This window comes from Acanthaster planci, linkage group LG01, assembly GCF_054643075.1.
Source record: "Acanthaster planci isolate LZ-2023a linkage group LG01, COTS_SCS, whole genome shotgun sequence".
Lineage (NCBI taxonomy): Eukaryota > Metazoa > Echinodermata > Asteroidea > Valvatida > Acanthasteridae > Acanthaster > Acanthaster planci.
The window spans coordinates 33,175,320-33,195,080 of NC_141777.1; the positions used below are offsets into that span (position 1 = coordinate 33,175,320).

At 42.9% G+C, this 19,761-nt stretch overlaps 1 protein-coding gene across 1 annotated transcript in view; it reads left to right on the forward strand.

Annotated features, from left to right (window-relative positions):
- psme4 (proteasome activator subunit 4) overlaps positions 1-19,761 on the forward strand; it is a 33,352-nt gene that overhangs the window by 745 nt on the left and 12,846 nt on the right. The window contains exons 2-25 of the mRNA XM_022248072.2: positions 2,181-2,321; positions 4,154-4,270; positions 4,740-4,784; positions 5,409-5,558; positions 6,080-6,143; positions 6,416-6,490; positions 7,033-7,152; positions 7,452-7,541; positions 8,009-8,067; positions 8,227-8,433; positions 9,061-9,247; positions 9,718-9,872; positions 10,156-10,312; positions 11,198-11,296; positions 11,806-11,943; positions 12,063-12,278; positions 12,595-12,749; positions 13,330-13,425; positions 13,571-13,745; positions 14,588-14,686; positions 15,428-15,589; positions 16,016-16,144; positions 16,642-16,833; positions 19,083-19,219. Coding sequence (XP_022103764.2) covers positions 2,181-2,321; positions 4,154-4,270; positions 4,740-4,784; positions 5,409-5,558; positions 6,080-6,143; positions 6,416-6,490; positions 7,033-7,152; positions 7,452-7,541; positions 8,009-8,067; positions 8,227-8,433; positions 9,061-9,247; positions 9,718-9,872; positions 10,156-10,312; positions 11,198-11,296; positions 11,806-11,943; positions 12,063-12,278; positions 12,595-12,749; positions 13,330-13,425; positions 13,571-13,745; positions 14,588-14,686; positions 15,428-15,589; positions 16,016-16,144; positions 16,642-16,833; positions 19,083-19,219 — 3,165 coding nt within the window. The remainder of the gene's footprint in view (positions 1-2,180; positions 2,322-4,153; positions 4,271-4,739; positions 4,785-5,408; positions 5,559-6,079; positions 6,144-6,415; positions 6,491-7,032; positions 7,153-7,451; positions 7,542-8,008; positions 8,068-8,226; positions 8,434-9,060; positions 9,248-9,717; positions 9,873-10,155; positions 10,313-11,197; positions 11,297-11,805; positions 11,944-12,062; positions 12,279-12,594; positions 12,750-13,329; positions 13,426-13,570; positions 13,746-14,587; positions 14,687-15,427; positions 15,590-16,015; positions 16,145-16,641; positions 16,834-19,082; positions 19,220-19,761) is intronic.

Consider the following 19,761-nt stretch of genomic DNA (forward strand, 5'->3'; position numbering starts at 1 on the left):
AAGTGCTGCAGCAGTCACTGCCCATCGAACCTGGTAATTGTGTTTTCTGATGAGCTGTCGGTCTGGCCAAAGGCCTCATTTAGCCAAAAGGGACCCTCACTGGTCTGCACATTTATGCGCTTTTGCAATCATGGTCATTTTCTCCTAGTTTTGTGGCATGTTTTTACATTATTTTATACATCTTGATAATAGTTCGCGGTACCCGCTGCTTCATTTGACTCGGACCGGCCAGCCAACCCTGGCAAGCTCGGTGGTCGAGTGGTTAAGACATCTGCACTAGTAAGCAGGAGGTCGTGGGTTCGAGTCCCACCCGAGTAAGCTTGTGAGGTTTTTTTTCGCAAGCTCTCGGACAAGCACTGAGCATACAGTGCTTATAAATATACGTTGGGTAAGGGCAAACCCGTTATATATAATTAACATCTCCCCAACGCAAAAATACATCTTGATAATAGTTCGCGGTACCCGCTGCTTCATTTGACTCGGACCGGCCAGCCGACCCCGGCAAGCTCGGTGGTCGAGTGGTTAAGACATCTGCACTAGTAAGCAGGAGGTCGTGGGTTCGAGTCCCACCCGAGTAAGCTTGTGAGGTTTTTTTCGCAAGCTCTCGGACAAGCACTGAGCATACAGTGCTTATAAATATACGTTGGGTAAGGGCAAACCCGTTATATATAATTAACATCTCCCCAACGCAAAAATACATCTTGATAATAGTTCGCGGTACCCGCTGCTTCATTTGACTCGGACCGGCCAGCCGACCCCGGCAAGCTCGGTGGTCGAGTGGTTAAGACATCTGCACTAGTAAGCAGGAGGTCGTGGGTTCGAGTCCCACCCGAGTAAGCTTGTGAGGTTTTTTTCGCAAGCTCTCGGACAAGCACTGAGCATACAGTGCTTATAAATATACGTTGGGTAAGGGCAAACCCGTTATATATAATTAACATCTCCCCAACGCAAAAAATACATCTTGATAATAGTTCGCGGTACCCGCTGCTTCATTTGACTCGGACCGGCCAGCCGACCCCGGCAAGCTCGGTGGTCGAGTGGTTAAGACATCTGCACTAGTAAGCAGGAGGTCGTGGGTTCGAGTCCCACCCGAGTAAGCTTGTGAGGTTTTTTTCGCAAGCTCTCGGACAAGCACTGAGCATACAGTGCTTATAAATATACGTTGGGTAAGGGCAAACCCGTTATATATAATTAACATCTCCCCAACGCAAAAATACATCTTGATAATAGTTCGCGGTACCCGCTGCTTCATTTGACTCGGACCGGCCAGCCGACCCCGGCAAGCTCGGTGGTCGAGTGGTTAAGACATCTGCACTAGTAAGCAGGAGGTCGTGGGTTCGAGTCCCACCCGAGTAAGCTTGTGAGGTTTTTTTTCGCAAGCTCTCGGACAAGCACTGAGCATACAGTGCTTATAAATATACGTTGGGTAAGGGCAAACCCGTTATATATAATTATTTTGAGTTTCAGCTCTAGCATTATAAAATATCACATTTTAATTTATTATTGAAAGCCCATACATAGTACATGTACATGTATTAAACTTGAACATCGGTTTTGAGGGTGGGGATAAAATGATTTGTAATAAGCCTCCCCCTCTCTCTCCCCTCCCCCTCCTCCCACTCACTGCTTCCATCATTTTATAAACTAGGCATGTTGAACTTTGATCTTGGGAACCGTACATGTGAAAGCTCATCATAATATCAATACCAGGGGTATGATTGTCCACAGTATGTGCATTTAGATTGATGTAATCCTTATTTTGGGTTTCAATAATGGCTACTGATCAAAGGTGCTGATGTCACGAATGTCATGCATAATTTGGTGCATTCAACACATGTAGCACTGCATAGTACATATATGTACATACACTGCACTCGCTTGAATTTGAAATGAATGGAAAAAATTGGGGGTTTTTGTAACCTTTCCAGAAAAAAATTGGTGTCAAAATTCCTAATCATTTAAATGATTTTTGTATATAATGTACATGTAAATGTATAAACTACATGTGCATGTACAATTTAAACCTATTGCCAGTTACAGTCACATTCCATTAATTAAGATTGGAAATCCCATGCCATGTGTCAAGGTCATTATTGAAAGTTCTTTGTACATTTACGATATGTGTGTGGGCTTACTTTCTGGTTGTACATCATAGTTCTTTGTCATCTCTATCCACGCAGGTACATGACATTGTATGGCCACAAGTTTTCCAAGGAGGACCATGTGTTGTTGATCAAGCTGGTGTACGAACTGATTATGATTCCGGACCTGGAGCTGGCCCTTCTTGACAAGTTTTCAGCCAACCTCTGTCGCCTTCTCAAGTATGTGGTTGTTACAATCGGGTCTGGCCCACTCAGTGTACAGATTGCATGAAGCCTTTTCACTCTCACACTACAGCCGCTCGATCCGGGTTCAGCTCAACCCTGGGCAAACTCATGACTGTCGTGGGTTCTGACTGTCCTGACTGTCCTAACCTGAGCTCATCATGCCGAGTTCATCCTGGAAATGAGCAGGGACAGTTTTCAACCCGGGTTGAAAAATCTCAACCCTGGTCATGCTGGTCTGGAGCAGAGTTGAGTTAAACCTGCTAGGTTGAAGTTGATACAGAGTTGGCGCAGGGTTGCAAATTTCAAATGTGAATCGCTGTCAGTTTTCAACCCTACATCAACTGTTTGTTAACTCTGAGGTTTGTCTAGCATGAAAAAGCCAACATGTACATGTTTAGTCGAGTCCAGCCCATTAGGTTGTGGTCTTGGGTAAGACTTTGTGTGCATACTTTGCTTTACCTCAGGGGACAGACACACAGAGGGACAACAATAGAGTCTTTGTTGTCCTCAGAGGGGGGAGGGGAGGGGGTGGAAGTCATATTTTATAAAGAACTGTCCTCAGTGGTTAATTTGTGTGGTTGTCAGGGTTTTCCTTTAACTTTGTCAAATTCTGTTTAACTATCTAGCCCAACCAGTATAAGGCCCCCCAAAAAAGACTCCCGTTTCTGGTCATGGGCTTGGTCCAAAAGTGGTGCGGTGATGCGTTTGTTTGTTTGTTTTTTCCCTCCTCATTTTTTTCCTCACTGACACTGAAATAGACTGGCCCCTCATGGTTTGTTGCTCAAAAGCATTTTCAATTTGTATACTTACGCAGGATGCAAGACCACTTTGTTTGTCTGGTTCACAGACGTACATGTACATGGGCCCGGGTCCCAATCAATTGGCTACGGCCGGAAATTACACTGAGTACTTGGCAGCATCCACGGCTAGTTCCCATAGAATCATGCATAATATCAAGCCGCAGCCAACTGATTCGGACACGGCCTTCGTGTTAAAATACACGAATGACATCATCTGATCAGAGTGCCCAACTGAAATGTGTGGAGGCCTAAGGGAATTCCTTTACCGTGCATATTACTCAATCCCACCCATTAAAAACACGTTGAAATTATGCGGTAGCAGAATTCCTGCCGATCAAGTACATGTAGGTTTGGCGGCTTTCGGAAATCGTTTTAAGCAAAATAAAAAAATTGTTTATTTTGCCGACGTGCAGGTCTATGGGGACACACGTGGTGACCAGAAACCGGAGACTTTTTTTGGGGCCTAAAGTGTTACTCAGATATCTCTACAATTATTTGCTACATGTATGTCAGTTTTGTTTAATTTCTCTTTCAATGAAATTAGGTGGAAGGTTAAATGTTTGTGCACAAATTTCATGTACAAAAGTGTAAATTGTACAAAACAACTGGATTAGTGAATCCTGAAAAAGGATTGCTGTCGCCTGTTGAAAGTGTGGCTCTGAAGACCCATGCTTGCCTATCTCGGTGGGGTTTTTTTTGGCCAAGCTGCAGGACTCTGATAAAATTAGTGGATCAAAGGGAAGCACAATAGTAAAATATAAAATTTGTGTTTGTAAAGTTTCTCACTACCCAGGAGGAAATAGCTGTTGTTGAAATGTATACATACACGTACATGTACATGTATACAGTATTTAGGACCATTGTTTGTGTCAGATGAAGTGGTTGTGGGCTGGCTGAGTATAAAGGAAAGCGGGGATATTATGTTCTGGAGTGTTGATACTAGTAGATACCGATTTCATACAGATTCTATGATGTATGTAGCTCACACAGCCTGTTCCTTTCCTTCAATTCTGTCTTTGCAAACAGAAAGCGCAAATTGCTCTCCAGAGAAGATCTGGTGTTGCCATGGAGACCTTTCCATGAATTGGTGGAACAAGTGTTGTGCTCCCAGTATGAAGATCTGGGACTGGTTTGGTTTCCGAGGTAGGATATTTGCAACTTTTTCTCTGGGGAAAAAAAATCATAGAATTACTTTTTAGAAACTGGGATAATGATAAGCCTTTTACCAGGTATTTTGAAAACTGCTGGAATTACAAAAAAAGTAACCTGTAGTTGCTTTTTCTGCAAGAGGGCATTTTCATGTAGAAGCTTAGTCATCCTGAATTTTGTTTGCATATACATTTAAATAGAACACCTGACAGTATGTCCTTTGTAGAAAATTTCATAGTAAAGAATACAGCAAGGCTGATTAAGTAGGAGAAATTTAAAGGATAGTTCATAGCATGTACATTATTTGTATAAAGTGTGTATAGCAGTTGTCCTGTATACTGACATGGAAAACTAAACTAAGCATAAAACAATGAAACGCTTTCAGCTGCTTCTGTTGAGTGTTTACATCCAAACGTTGTTTTCACTTCTGAGAGAGTAAACTGAGTTGTCTTTTCAACCACAGGACCTTGGAAGCAAATCTGAAGAATGTAGTGAGATCTGTAAGGCCGTAAGTTGCCAGGCTTTTTTCTGTTCTCAGAGGAACAAGAGTTGCCTCGTTAACATGGTTAAAAGCAGTTTCACCTCATGGAATAGACACATTCACTTTGCTGCAAAAAGTAGAAATTACAAGAGAAGCGGCCTGTATCTGACTGACGATGAACCTTTCAAATTTCTTTTTTCTAACGGTACCATCTTTTAACCAGTCAGTCAGTGGTTCACCTAGAAAGAGCCTCAATTCTCCTCAGGGGATCTTCATTCTGTGCATTATGCTATGCTTCCTTTTTTGGAAATGAATCTAAATATCTTGCCCTGGCTAGTGAAATGTGAGTAGGATAAAGTGAAACAGTATACTAGATTAGAATGTTGGTTCATAACTTTAATAGCGCATGTATTAATTTAAAACCTTGCTCTGTGAGACGGTCCAAAACATTTCAACACTTGCACATGTGCCTACGTTAATGAACAGTTTAACTCATAACATGTAGCCTTTGTATTCACTGAGGAATCCTGAATAACAAAACAATAGAGATGTCGGGAGTAACAGGCAGGGCAGTTTGGATTGGTGGAGGGACTAATGGGTGAAAGAGCGAGGGGTAATTACTGGATGCCAATCTGTCTCTTTTTCCATCAGCTACTTCCCAGTAGAGAGCACCCAGGAGATGTTAGATGAGTGGAGACCGTTGCTCTGTCCCTTCGATGAGTCCATGAATAAAGGCATCGCTTACCTGGAGTTGTTCCTCCCAACACTCTTGCCACCAGAGCAACACCAGTTTGGTTTCAAGTCAGTTCAGCTGCTGTATTTTTTCTGCTTAGCATTACTTTGTCAAGTTACTTTATTTACAAAGTTCGTGGATTTGTGTACTCAAGTTTGGAGTTCCTGAAAGTTGAATTGCTCATACTTTTATACCATTCACCTTCCTCAGTTTCTGATAAAAGCAACTAAAATGCCTGCTGATGGAAGGTTACTTCATTTCAGTAAATGAATAATTGGATTGACTGTACTGACTTTAAAAGAATGGCATTTCTTCAGTACTTTATGACAAAGAGTATAATAAAGACTGAAGTCAATTTCTTTCTAATACCTTCTGTTACTTTTTATTTTACTATTTACTCTTTATTTTCATCTTTTTGACTTTTTTCTTATGGGAAAGTCCTCATTTAATTGCCTGAGGCTTTGATTACAGACATTGATCCTTCATGGCAGATTTGTTGTTGCATCTTGGATTGTTGGATTCTTCTTGTAGGAGAAGTTGATTGAACTTATAGTTGCCATAATGGTTTATGTTGTGCTTGCTTCTATAGGCTGTGGTTGGATGAGCTTCTGGGCATATGGGACTCGCCACACAACGGCATGACATGGGAAGGGGTGAGTGTTGTTGTCATATATCCATTCCAATGTGTTTGTCACACGTCTCTGTAGATCAGTAGGCAAGGCTGAAGAGAAGACCTCTGAATTTGTAATTGTGCATAATTCTGTAACTGTTTGTAACTTAGAAATCATTCATTATTACCAACTAGTCATGGGCAAACTCCAAACTTTTGAGAAGATGCTGGATTGCTCTAAATACTTAAGTTTGCGTCCAAGTTTTTTCTCCAAGAGGAGTTTCATATTTTGACATGTTCTCTGTCCATCAACAGAAACTGGTGGAGCTTTTCTCAAGGGTAGCCAGCAACAACATTGGATACATCGATTGGGAGCCCTACATGCCAAAGGTGAGGCTTTCAGAAGATTCTCCTGGAAATGTCACAAGTCTGTGAAAAATGTCCAGGAAAAGTCATTCCAAATGGAATGCTTGTTCATTCTTTTCAAAAGGTATTATTTCATTGATGACAGTAAACTTATTTAATGCATAATTCATTTTAATCTTATTTACTTCATTTGAGACATTTAGTGTCCAATTAGAGTTTGACTTTGCAAATCTGGGCGCAGAAAATGAAAAGGTTGTGGTGCTTGTGTTGATAAAATATAAGAACACCATTTTCATAAATCCTGTCTGTTTGATATAAATGCTGAACTCACCTGGTTTCTTTTGCCAAAATTGTTGACTATTTTTCCGGAAAAGCACCGAGAGTCAGTTTGGGTACAGTTAGCAGTTTCATGCAGAAAATGAATATTTTTTATCAATTTCTGTCAGCCAGATTGGGCCCGGCATGAAAAGTCGACGTCGGCAGAAATAGTTCACTCAAGTAGCCTTCAGAAACAGATGCGCAGAAAATCAACATCTTTGTTGCTTCTTTTGTCCCATCCAATTTAGATCTTCACTCGCTTCATGCGTGGACTAAACCTTCCTGTCGGAGCCAAGAAACAGCAGGTCAGCAGCCAAATCAAAGGATTCGACACTAGCGTTGCTGCAACTTGGATTGTGTCCATGCTGGTAGGTCTGCAGCCTTTTTCTCCTTCTTATAAATTGGTATGATACTGATGCTGATGCCATCCCCTATGGTAAACAGCTGCTCTAAGTGTCAGTGGTTAAAAGGCTGATACAGATACGAATTATCAAGTGCATGATATTTACATGGTTTTGATGAAGGAATTGAAGGCATGATTTGTTTGTGTGATATTTCTTTTCTATTGTAAGGAGACATGTGCCGTATGGTTTTTTTTTTATTTAGCTGTATCAGGTCCTGTAACGTTCATTTATCCAAGTTTTCTGTTCTTCCGACCTTTTACCAGGGCCACAGTAAGACATGTCAGGAGCATCTTTCCAACTTCTTCAATGCTGTTGAGTCCTATTTCCACCCATCCAACATTGGCAAATACACAGTAAGTAGCTTGTCTTGTAAAGATTGATTTGAATGTGAACTAATTTGCCATAATCATGCCACAGACAGTTCACTCACTGTTGTTCAACGCCTACTCCAAGAAACTGGCTGGGCTTAAAAATGTGCAGGTGAGTCATCTAGGTTAACTCACAGAACTGCAAGGCAGAAATAGTAGCAAATGAGCGTGCTAAGTAAAAATCTGCTTAAAACCTGTCAAGGATACTGCACATTGCATGATAATTAATTTTGTTGCTACCTGTTGCTTAGCAAACATTTTCTATCCTCACCACATGGATGTGCTCATGATTACCTTCCTAAATGTTCAAATAATAAAACTGACCCAGAAAATGTTCCCTTTATGGAGAATTCCAATTTACTGGTTTCAATTTTCATGACACGAGCCGATGAAGCTCATGACGAGGAGTTTTTGCTACTTGTAGCCCTTGATTTTTCTCATTGATTTTACAGCCTAAATTGCAGCCAATCCTGTCTCATCTGCCATCTGCTTTCACAAAACGGTTGCGAAGGTAAGTGATTTTGTGTTCACTTTTACTGGTTTCTGTTTCATGCTGCCTGAGAGCTCAGCGAACCCAGTCCAGCGAACCCATACATGTAATACTTCCCAGTGTCATTATATTTTACCAGCTGCACTGATTTAAACCCAAACAAACTCTTTTTACCTCCAGGGAGAGGTACAAGGAGCCATCTTGGGTCCATCCTGTCCCTGACTCCCACAAGTTGAGTGACGATGACATCACCGCCTTTGTGGAGTGTCTGAAGCCCTCCGTGTTCCTGGCCATGTACAGCAAGATTGGTAGCATGGAAGCAGCCAGTGCCCTGCTGCACATGGCCCGCGTCAGGCCTGAACTTGTCTTGCCACAGCTCTTGGAAAAGTGGGTACATTTTACTCCATAGTTGAGTCATGTTTTGGCCACGTGAGGAGTCTGCAGCAAAACTGAAACTTGTTTGCCAGATATGAGCAACTTCATGGTGTTTTGTGATTCATCATCTTTGTTCAGTTTGTGGAACGTTTTAGTTCAGAATATTCATTTTTCAGCACAATTTGCACATTTCAATTAAAAAAAATTGATAAATATTGCAAGGTCACGTGGACCTAAAGTTTCTTCAGTTTTTCTGACTTCCCACGTATATGCCAGAGAACAGTGATGGCTCTGGAAAGAATACACATTCTTGGACCACTTGAAGCTACAGTAATCTCAGGATGGCTTGTTATTGTCTTTGTTGCTAAATGTTACCTACATGGCGTGAGAGTTTTAATTTCTCTACCAGGAAGAGGAAAAATGAAGTCCCCTTCAGCATTTATTGTGACCATTGAGATATATTCAAGATGTACACAAATCTTTGGTGAAAATGTTATGATTAGCATCCAGCATTTCCTAGAGTGCCTGCCAAGTAGAGTGGATCCTGTTAGATGTTTGTCCCAGTGTCATCCCATCAAGAGTCTTGAGGACCTGACTGTCGGGGCATGCTTAAACCATCTCATTCTGTCTGGGTTCCAGAACCTACACTGCTTTGGATACTCTGATAGAGCCGCACCAGCTCATTGCTACGGTCAGCTGCGTGGTGTCTGTGTCTAGGAGTCTCTTGAGGAGCACCAAGTGGTACCCAGAGGGACCCACCCACCTGCTCCCGCTGCTGAACGCAATGCTGCCCGGCATCGACCCCAACGATTTCGCCAAGTGCATGGTGAGTGACATGGGCATTGGTTGAACGTCAGAGCGCGGCTAGGATGACTAACGAAATCCTCAGGCAAGATGGTTCCAAAATGTAACGTTATAAACGCTACTTGAAAATAGGAAATGTTGGATACATCCATGTGGATGATGTACCCCAGTAACGTTCACTTGGCAGTCTTTGCACACATACTACCAGGCAGAGTAGCCAGCCTTGAATTATCTGCCCCGTTGTGACCATGGAGCAGCACCGAAAAATTAGATCTCTGCTTCAAAATATTGTTTGAATCTACATTTTCTGCATTAAACGTAAATTTGATTTGGTCTTGGCACATGGAAAACTTGTGCAACTTGACCAAAACACATGATTTCCTGAGCACGTGGCACATTTTCTAGAGAAGTTCGGTCAGCAGTCTGTCAGATGCGATGTGCTAGGTTTAATACTTTTTGTAACCTTCTTGAATCTTTCTTTGCATTCCACAGATCACATTTCAGACCATCTCAACGTTCATCTCGTTGGTACCGCTGGTGGACTGTTCAGAGGCACCCCTGGTCAGGGATGACCTGACTGAGCAAGAGAGAGAGCTGTGCTCAGCAACGGCTGGCTTTGAAGACTTCATCCTGACATTCATGGATAGGTATTCAGAAAAGAATTGTATTTCCTTCCTAATTGATGACTCCAAATGAAAGCATATTGATCTTGACCTCTTTATTATTCAAGCTTCTCTGCCTCCTTGCCCCCTTCAGAAAATGTGCTTAATTGTAGACTGTTTATCCAAACTTTTCCCCAATCCAAAGTGATTCACATTTGCACTCCTTCCCTCCCAGAAGAGATTTGTGTTCATGGTGTACCAGCAAAAGATCACTTCCCTATTGCTTGGTACTAAAATGAGAAGGCACTTTAAACTCCCCCTCCAACAGGTGCTTCAGTCTGATTGACAACAGCAGCATGGAACACACCAGATCACAGGACAGCCTGAATCCCAATAGGGCCAACCAGCAGGAGAGCTTGGTGGATGTAGGTCTGACGTCCACCTTCAGCACCATTGTGACACAGAGCTCACCTCAGCTCTACAAGGTGAATGGTGGGAATGGGGTGGTGGTGTGTATTTACAGGTAGGACAGGAATGAGGTACCCTACTGAAGTGAAACAAAGTACCTTGGTACCCATAAAAGAAACCTAATCCAAAATCCCCCCCCCCCAAAAAAAAGGCATATGTGGTCTTACCCAAAGCTCTCATCAACTGTCTTTGCATATGAAAACCTGTTTCAGCATTCCCACATAGCCTGTTTTTTATTTTGAAAATTCACAACGAAAACCTTTTGAAACTTTTTTTTTCATTGTCAAACAAGTTTCTGAGTAATTTTTGATTATAGGATTATAGGTACCTGGTCCCATAATTCGGAACTGGTTCCTGACTCCAGGGTTGGTGATGTGGGTGCCTGTGGTTCTGATGCCAGCTCCAGCATAGGGTCTTGTCAGTGTGGTAGTTGAGTTGGTCAAGTCCTTGCAAGTCCACCACAAGTCTGCTGGTCTTGTGAAGATATGAGCTGTTCAAATATTCTTCGACAATAAAATTCCTTTGTCTTTGTTCACTCTTTTAAGTGTGACCGGTCTTCTGAAAGGACTGTTTACTGGGCTAGTGGAAAGACTTGGGAGGGATTTGACAACACATGGAGTCCCCCTGGTTGTGAAAATGAAGCAGTTCACTGTTCAGGGCTCTTCCGAGTCACATTCAGGTTATTCAGTGAATTATCTTTCTTGCACAGTTGCAGAAGCAAGGGCAAAAGCATTGTACATCCCAGGCCCCAAATGTATAGAGTTCTCAAAGTCTAAGTCAGGAACTTGATATGAAACTTGATATGAAAGAATGAAAAGCAGTAGTCACCACTTGGCATTGTTAAATGCCCATTTAGGATCACAGGGTTTTTTATTGCATAGTACTGTGTGGTTTTCATACAGGTTGCCCTGGATAAGCTGTTTTCCTTCGTAGCAAACAAAGTGCTGGAGACCAAAGTAGCTGGCAAGATGGTGGCTCATATGTGTCGGTCAGCAGCAAAGGTAAGCTGGTCATGGGCCTGTGAGTTAGTTGCTGAGTAACACCCGATTCAGACAGGTGGGAGAGGCGTTTCGACCCAAATAGAAGTTAAGAGCGACCTGGGTCGACCCAATTAAATTTTGGTTTCAGACAGACGAACTTAATATGTACATTTGCATTGGGTTTAGCCCACAAAAAGAGAGACATCTGAAACCAAGTCGCTCTGGTGTCATTCCGAGTGCCTCCAAGTGTCGATCTTTCACCTGCTAGTACACCTGGTCGCTCCTAATTTTTCAGATGTCGCACTTTTACCATACTTAATTCAAAATTTGTTTTAATTTGTTTCGGCGTGACTCTGGAGCACCTGTCTGAAATGGGTGTTGGGCACAGATTTGAAATTCAAATCACAGTTGACTAATGGACACATTGAGGGTTTCTCCATCTTCTTATTATTTCATGGTATTAATGTAAATTTCCCAGAGTCATATAGTTCACATGTCTTGTACTTTTTCCTTCTCGTATCATTTCTCAGGCCAATGCTAAAATGGCTCTGCATAAGTTCATCCCTCACTGCAGTGGTATCATCCTCAATCTGACAGCCTCTGAGGACGTCCAGTTGGAAGAACATCTAGATGGAGAACTCCTCTTCAATCTCCAGATTTTATCCGAGGTAAATATTAAACAATGCCCTCAACAGTTGTTCTTCTAGGCCAGCCAGGGCACTGCTCTTTCAAATTGGCCCCCGAGTTTGAGCCCACTTTTGTACCCCTCACCCCCGCTGTCATGCAGATTGTCCAGTGTCCCAGCCAGGAGCTTCTTGAGCACCAGTCTACTCTGGTTGACGTCCTGCAATCCACCCTCCATCTAACCTGCAAGGAGGGTTATGGGTTCGCCTGTACGCTCTTGAAACACACCCTCAAGGCCTGCTGTACGATCTACCCGATGGAGCACTGCAGTGTACCTGGAGGACTAGACAGACCACTCAATGAGTACCTGCCAATTAGGGTAGGAAGGTCTCTAATGTTTTTTTTTCTCTCTAAAAGTGTGTTCTAATCAGAGACATTATTAAATCATTGTCAGTCATCACTAGCCGATCTCAAATCAGTCACAAGTTGTCAAGTAGGGAAGTTGTTTTGCTGGTATACTGTGGAATATATCTCATTTGTGAACACGTAATGGCTCTTAAAGGTCTAGCGAAGGTAGAATGCTAGAAAAATGTAATTGAGCCATCCCGACCGCTTCTGTAGTTATGTTACAGTGTTCTCCGTTACTTGCTCTGCTTGGATTAGCTGATAATCATATTTTCGTTCTCGCTATTCAGGACTGGGGTACGTCTACCAGCATCGACAACCTGGACATAAAGTGGCATCTACCGACCGAGAGGAGTGTCACAGCCCTCAAAGACCTGATGAAGATGTTCTTCAATCCGGAGATTTCCAAGATTCAGGATTTCATCAAGGGGCAAGAGCTTTCCAGGTAGATGAGGCTCAGCTGACTTTGTTGGTATCTGGAATCAGATTGTTCGTTTCTCAGTCAGCGCTGCAGTGGCTGCACAGAATTCCTTTTTTATTTTCTCCACACCAGCCAGCCTGGCATTCCCTTGTAGAACAAACCAAGCAGGCTTCATCCAATATCGAGAGAACCAGCTCCAAGAACCAGTTGTAAACTCGGCCAAGGCATTTCAAGGGGCATACCTTCAATCTATTAATATGGATGTTTCACCTTGCAAACTTCCATCCGCATTGTGTGTCTGAAGTTGGAATGGGACTCCAGAATCCTGTTGTATAAACCACATCTTTCTCATCCTACTTTTCCTTTGGAATTAAAAATCACTTCCCATATTTCTTTACCTACCAATCCTGTTACAGTGCACCAAAGTGGTACCCAATAACAGCTATCTGCTTGCAATCTTTCAATTCAAACTATAATATTAAATGACTGGATTTTCAACTCCCTCCACTCATTTCCAACCACCAACAAAGCTTTTTATGTATTATACCACGATGGACAGAAAGTTGGAACGGTCAATTTAATCATCACCTTTATCTTATTACAGGGAGCAACTTCTTCAGAGCCTTACCATAGTTCATGAGACCCTCGTGGGTGCTGGCTTTGTGATACCCAGGTGGAATAAACCCGTTGTACCTAATTTGTAAGTGTACCTTGAGAAGTAGGCAATGCGGATTTTGTTCCTGAATACAGTCACCTGAGAAAATTCTATACATCACTCCTGACACCCACAGAGATTGACGTTACTTGTTTGAAACACCGGATTTGGGAATTTCTTGGCCACACAGAATCGACACTATCAATGAAGAGAGAGGCCCCTTCTTAATGCAAGTTGGCATCTCAGAGTTCAGTTCAGCCTTCGCCGGTATGCGGGAAGAGCTGATCCTTGTCGTACACGATCTGATGAACCACATGCTGGCAACCGGGGAAGATGACACCAAAGCTTTGCGGCTTGTGTGCAAGGTAAGATGGATAGAATAGGAGGATAGGGAAAGGTGGCAGTGAGCAAAGAGAGGGGCCTTTGATGCCTTCATGCCTGAGGACGTGTAAACCTGTTATGATTATCAATGACAGTTTTGCTGTGAACATGTCTGAACAACTGCTATTCACAATAGTGGACAATACTCACACCTTCAAACTTCAGAAGGTCCTACTGGTTTGTATACAGAGAGAGAGAGTCTAACTAGTCTATGGAGGCTGACCATGTGGTCCTCTGATTGGCTGATGGGCCATGGCCAGTCAGTATCTCAAATCCCAGATGTTTCAGGCCCATGATCATAATATTTTAATGACTCTGCTAGATTTTTCTTCTTAGTGAAGTAATGGGGCATCATAGTGTGTTCATGCAACAAAGTTCATTATTTGAAATTTATTCAGATTATCAAAGCCCAAAATAAATTAAAATCACCTATGTTAAGTTGCATTGTCCTGTAATACAAGTTTGACCTAAAATTTACCGAGCTTCCACAAACTTCTGTTTGAAGTTTTCTCAAAACTAATCAGAGCTGAGATGTGCATATACTCTGACAGGGCAAACTATTAGTGATAACACATTTATCTCAAAGATTTGATCACTGCATGTACCCATTCAAGGTAAGGATTGGCACTGGACACTATGGCATACAAGTCAATGTTTCTGACTTGAAGCATTCCCATGTAAGTGATAGTGACATAGTGGGCCATTAGCTACTTGTACACGGATATTGTTTTGTCATCAGGTTAACTGACGATGCACCCTCGATCAATTGGAGCTCAGCCGGAGGTTTGACTCATCTCACTTTCTTCACTTTCTCCTCTGTTTTCAGATCCAGCATGCCTTGCTGTGGTACACGGGAGCTCTCAAACAGCGCTTTGATACTCGCATGAAAAGTTGGAAGATGATCAGGAAAGCCATCGGGGACAAAGTGAGTCAGCGAGAGTAAACTGAAAAATAAAGGGTTTCACCGTAAGTTTGTGAATTCCAAATATAATTTGCAGCTGGCGATGGATTCCGTGTATATTGGAAAGTATGGTGTAAAATTCATTGACACACGATGGCGCTGTTGAGCCATGTTGAGGACTGCTTCAGTTATAGACCTTTTCACCCATGTGACTAAATGTAAACCATACCACCACGTGTGGACCGCCTTGGCCACGGTGATCACATGTGTACCTACGGGCAACCACATGCAAGCACACGTGCGAACGCTGCATGCTTGACTAGTTTATCTTGAATAGGTAGATTACCATCACAGCGCTATGCATCATTACCATCACAACACATCATAGGCCCAGCACGATCGTGACATCACAGGAAAAAGGTCTATAGAGATGGGCTTGAGGTATACCACATAGAATAGCACGGGTAGTTCTAGAAAGGGAAGAATTTTGTTGGATGCTCTTGTGACCAAATTCCCAGTGCTCCCTTGGAGTCCCAGATTTGTGCTCACATTCAGACAAAATTGGCCGTATGTACTTCAGGCCGTGTGTATGTGGGCAGGGTTCATGTATGCAGTGTGTCCCACGCACAGGATTTCTTCTCGATAGTCCCATCTACTTTTCCTCCATGGAGTCTACAGTTGGGACAACTCTTTAGCTCACTGTTAGAGCACCTCAGAGTCCATGCGTTTTCTGGTGACTCACTGAGCTTTGCGTCCTTCCCACAGCTTCATGGCAAGAATCGTTTGATACGCGCCCTCCTGATTGACCGGGTTCAGATACAGCACGACCAGCGAATACTGCATCAAGTGAAGTATGTCACCTACTCCGACGTGGACCGAATGGTCCTCCACGACCTAACTACGCTGTCCATGAGCAGATACAGTGAGGTAGGCCTAAGAGTGTCACTCCGAGGGAGATAATGTGTTATTCCCATTATAAGCATGAGATAAAGTAAACTTATTACACTACTGTAACAACAACTTTAGGCCAAGCACACATTTTCAAATGCATTCACTTTATATGGGATAAGTACTCAGAGGCTGTCATAAAACCAACGAGTCTGTCAAGTTCAATTAAAACAATATCTATGTTTGACAAGACAAAGTCATCATGGAGGCTTTATGAGAATGTCTGGCATTGCTTAATATTCAGGAATAATAGGTCATGGCAATTAACAAAAAAGGTCACGTACATGCCTTGAGGACCAACCCCTTTTGCTTAGGATCAGACTTGGTATGACAGTAAGCATTGTTGTAAGTATAGCGTAATAGTCTATAGTATTACAGGTTTTTGTACTCGCTCTTGTGGTCTAGGTCCGTAAGGCTGCTCAGAATATCCTGTTTGAGAGCATAGATCACCTTACATACAGCCGCTATGACATCATTCCCAAAGTTCTAGAAAAGCTTCGGGAAGATGAAAGCATCTCCCACCACACCTTCAAGGTGAGTTCACATTTTGTATTCAGACTGCCCTCTGACAGAACTCCCTGCCTCTTTGGCAGTAATAATAGTAATAATAAGAGATATTTATAAATCACACAGATCCATCAATACTGGTGCTCAAGGCACTTCACGATTATTATCCCTATACACTGGGCCCATGTTTCTAAAACCATCTGCTTGATGCCATCATTTCAGGTGCAAATGGCTAATAAAACCAAGTAACTGTCTGCCCGGGTGGGGATCCCCCACTACTCCTGGATGGAGAGAGTGAAAATGGAAGTAGAGTGACTTACCTAATGGTAGATTGATTGCCCATAGCTGGATTCGAAACCCAAAACTCTATGATTTGGAGTTAAAAGTCTGATCACAGGGCCACTTGGTTAAGAGGTACAGGGAAAAAGAAGTGTCAGAAAACAAGCAGTTGCTGAGGAGTGTCCGTTCAGCCTGTCCTTCTTTGTCCCTCCCGTTTCTTTTTTTTTTACCTGCTCCCTCTTTAGGGTGCTCTGTACATTCTTCAGGCCGGGGGGATGGGCACGCTAGCCTGCGTCCACGACTGGGAACTGATGCAGAAATGCTGGACGGCCCTGGTCAAGGCCGGTCACTCAGAGAAGCTGTCCATTATGAAAGTGATTGATGGGATAACGGCAAAGATACACAGGATCTATGATACGCTGGCCATCAGTATCCAGGTAAGCTGAACACTAGTGGATAACGCTAGTAGAGAAGTCTTTAAAAGGAAGTGATAGAACTCTCTTTCCAGGAAGAAGATCTCTGGCAAAATAGGCCTTTGTGTTTGGCAAAGAGCTCCTTAACCACTTGCCTCTGGGGTTCCCGGTACCAGGTACCTTGGGTTTGTATGCATAGCTGGGGTGCTCAAAATCGGACAAAGGAGCTGGGCCTTGTAGCGAAAGACTGTAGTCGGAACAAAAAACCGAGCTGCTAGGAATTGCCATCACTTTTCAGCTGATACTAGCAATGTAATCCGTCATTGTTTTAAAACAGTATACCAGTGTTTGCAGCATTTAGCACCCGCGGATTATCAGTGGGGACAAAAGTGCTCCGGCACTCCAGCAATGAGCGATACAGTACCGCTGCAGGCTAATCTGGCCGCATTTGAAAAGACACCACTCTCAGTCAGCAATGCACTTGGCCAATGTCGGGAACATAGGAAATTATGCAACACCGCACAATCTCTTTACTGGGCAGCAGGCCTGACTGCAATACTTGGGCGTCAATGGAGATTTCCTGTCAGATCAGAGTAGCCACTAGACAGTCATTCGTGTGGGTGTAAACATCCAGTAAAGGAAGTTGTGAATTTTTGAAGAATGTTGAAAATGGAAAATCTTGAAACCCCCAGGAACTCATCCCACAAATTCCACCCAGTAGGAAGTGGTTAAGCAAGGCAAAAGTCTGGAGAAGAACCACATAAACACATAATTATAAGTAAAAATTATAAAGTGCCTTCCATCTTTAAAAAAGGCCTTTAATCACTGTACATCAAAAGGAAGCTCATCATATCTAAGAAATTGAACAGTTCATACAAATTATAAAATTGTTAAATTGTTCAAAATAGTCATATTTAAGAAAAAAATAATCTAATTACAATTCAGTTGCTCATGGTAAAAAGTAGCCACTTAAAAGGACCACAGTGTCCGTCAAAAGTTCTTTGATTTTTTCTGTTTGGTCTACATTGGGGGCACCATGTGGTTCCATTATTGAGCCACTTTCTAATATTTCAGAATTTTCAAGACCGTTCAGGAACAAAGCAGGCATGTGAATGTGTCTACATAAGGCCGCATTGATAGGGCAAACCTCACAAGGGTATCCAAAAGACTAGGGATCAACCAATGATGATCAGCTTGGACATTGGATCGGGCCGATGTTTGGCAATATCGACAAACCATCGGATCGGCAAAAGTTAACCTTCCTTGCCGATATGAGCGCTGATGTTAACTTGAAGAAAGTTTTGGCAAACAAAAATCTCATATCTTTTACTTGAGCATGAAAACAAACTGTGGTTTTTTTTCATTTGGTGTGATAAATGAACAGTTACACCATGGTTAAACCCACGTAAAGTATCTCCGAAAATTACACCGATGTGATCCATGCGGCAACAACTCATTGCACGGACCGGGGCCCCAAGGAGCAGTACGCATGTACTGTTTTCATTGACAGCCATTAAAACAGCCAGGGAACTACACCATGTATGGCACCACGCACAAGTTGCTGTGTGACCGGTCTGAAGGTAGCCTACGATTTAGGCTTTATTCAAGGCACGCGTGGCTACCTGAACACACGACACGCACCTCTGCCTTTGGCATGCATGACGAAGAGACCAACACAATGGTGCAGCAGTGCCATGCGTGTCTTGACTAAAGGCTACCATGATTCAGCCCGAAGTGCTGTGTCTATGTACATGTACTGTTTAGCACTGCGTGGGTTTGGATGATTGGTATCGTGCAAGCGGCGATTGATGTACACAATTTACACGATTTATTCTCTCAACAGTGACAGTGAAGGCAAAACCTAATCCTATTACCAGTAATGTAACAGACATTGTAAGGGAGTACACTGGTTTTGTGTTGTTAGTAGGCCTACATCCTGTTAAGGTTACGTTTTGTCGGTAAAAACATTGGATCAGATCGGATGTTGGCCGATGTTCCATTTAAACATCAGACGTTGCATCGGCACTTAAAACCTACATCAGTTGATCCCTACAAATGACCTCAGGTGCACTGCATTTTGGACATTCTCTGGCTCATTATCTACAGGCATACCCTCTCAAGGACACACCAGCTGAACCTACATTAATTGAAAGTGCAGTTTCTGTGGCTGAAGTTCCAGATTCCATGCACCTGTTCAGCCATGGGCCTGCACAATACCAATAGCTTTGTATCCTGAAGGTGATATGCACCTTGTCATTCCATTCCCACTGCAGGTGCCTCAAGGTTGCATAGACGTGGCTGGCCAGCTGCTCAGGTCTGGCAGCCCCTCAGCAGTAGTTTCAGCACCCACCTCCGAAGAAATGGAACAGGCCATTGTCAGGCTGAAGAACAAGAGTGAAAAGAACCTGAGGTGTGTTCGGGTTTCATGCTGCCTAAATCAGCTGCATTCGCCAGGTTTTTGATAAGAAGAATCTTAAGAGTATGATCATGGTCATGTGTATTCTCCTCCCAGTACCATATCGGAGATGGAGGGGGGGTGCATTCAATAGAGCATATCATTTCCACCTACCTTTCTGTTTTGAAAGTAAAGAGGGATTAACCAATAGACCTGTTTCCTAATATGTCACAGCCATGCTGGACTGCAATCACCGTGGCCAAGGCGGTCCACACGTGATGGTGTTCACATTTAACACAATCGAGTCACATGGGTGAAAAAGGTGTATTCTGGCGCAGGTATTTCACTATTGAGGGCTACCTCTGGGCGTGCAGCATATACCTTCCAATCCTGCTGCTGGGTATCCTACCAACACAGTGTGATTGCACGTTCTAGTTGTGTGGAATATATCAGAGTAGTAAGCTGGGCTTGGTCCACTTGGTACTGAAAGGATTAGTAGCTGTTTTAAATGCGCAAAGCATGACAATCAAACTGAGCCTTAACATTTATTTCTTGTA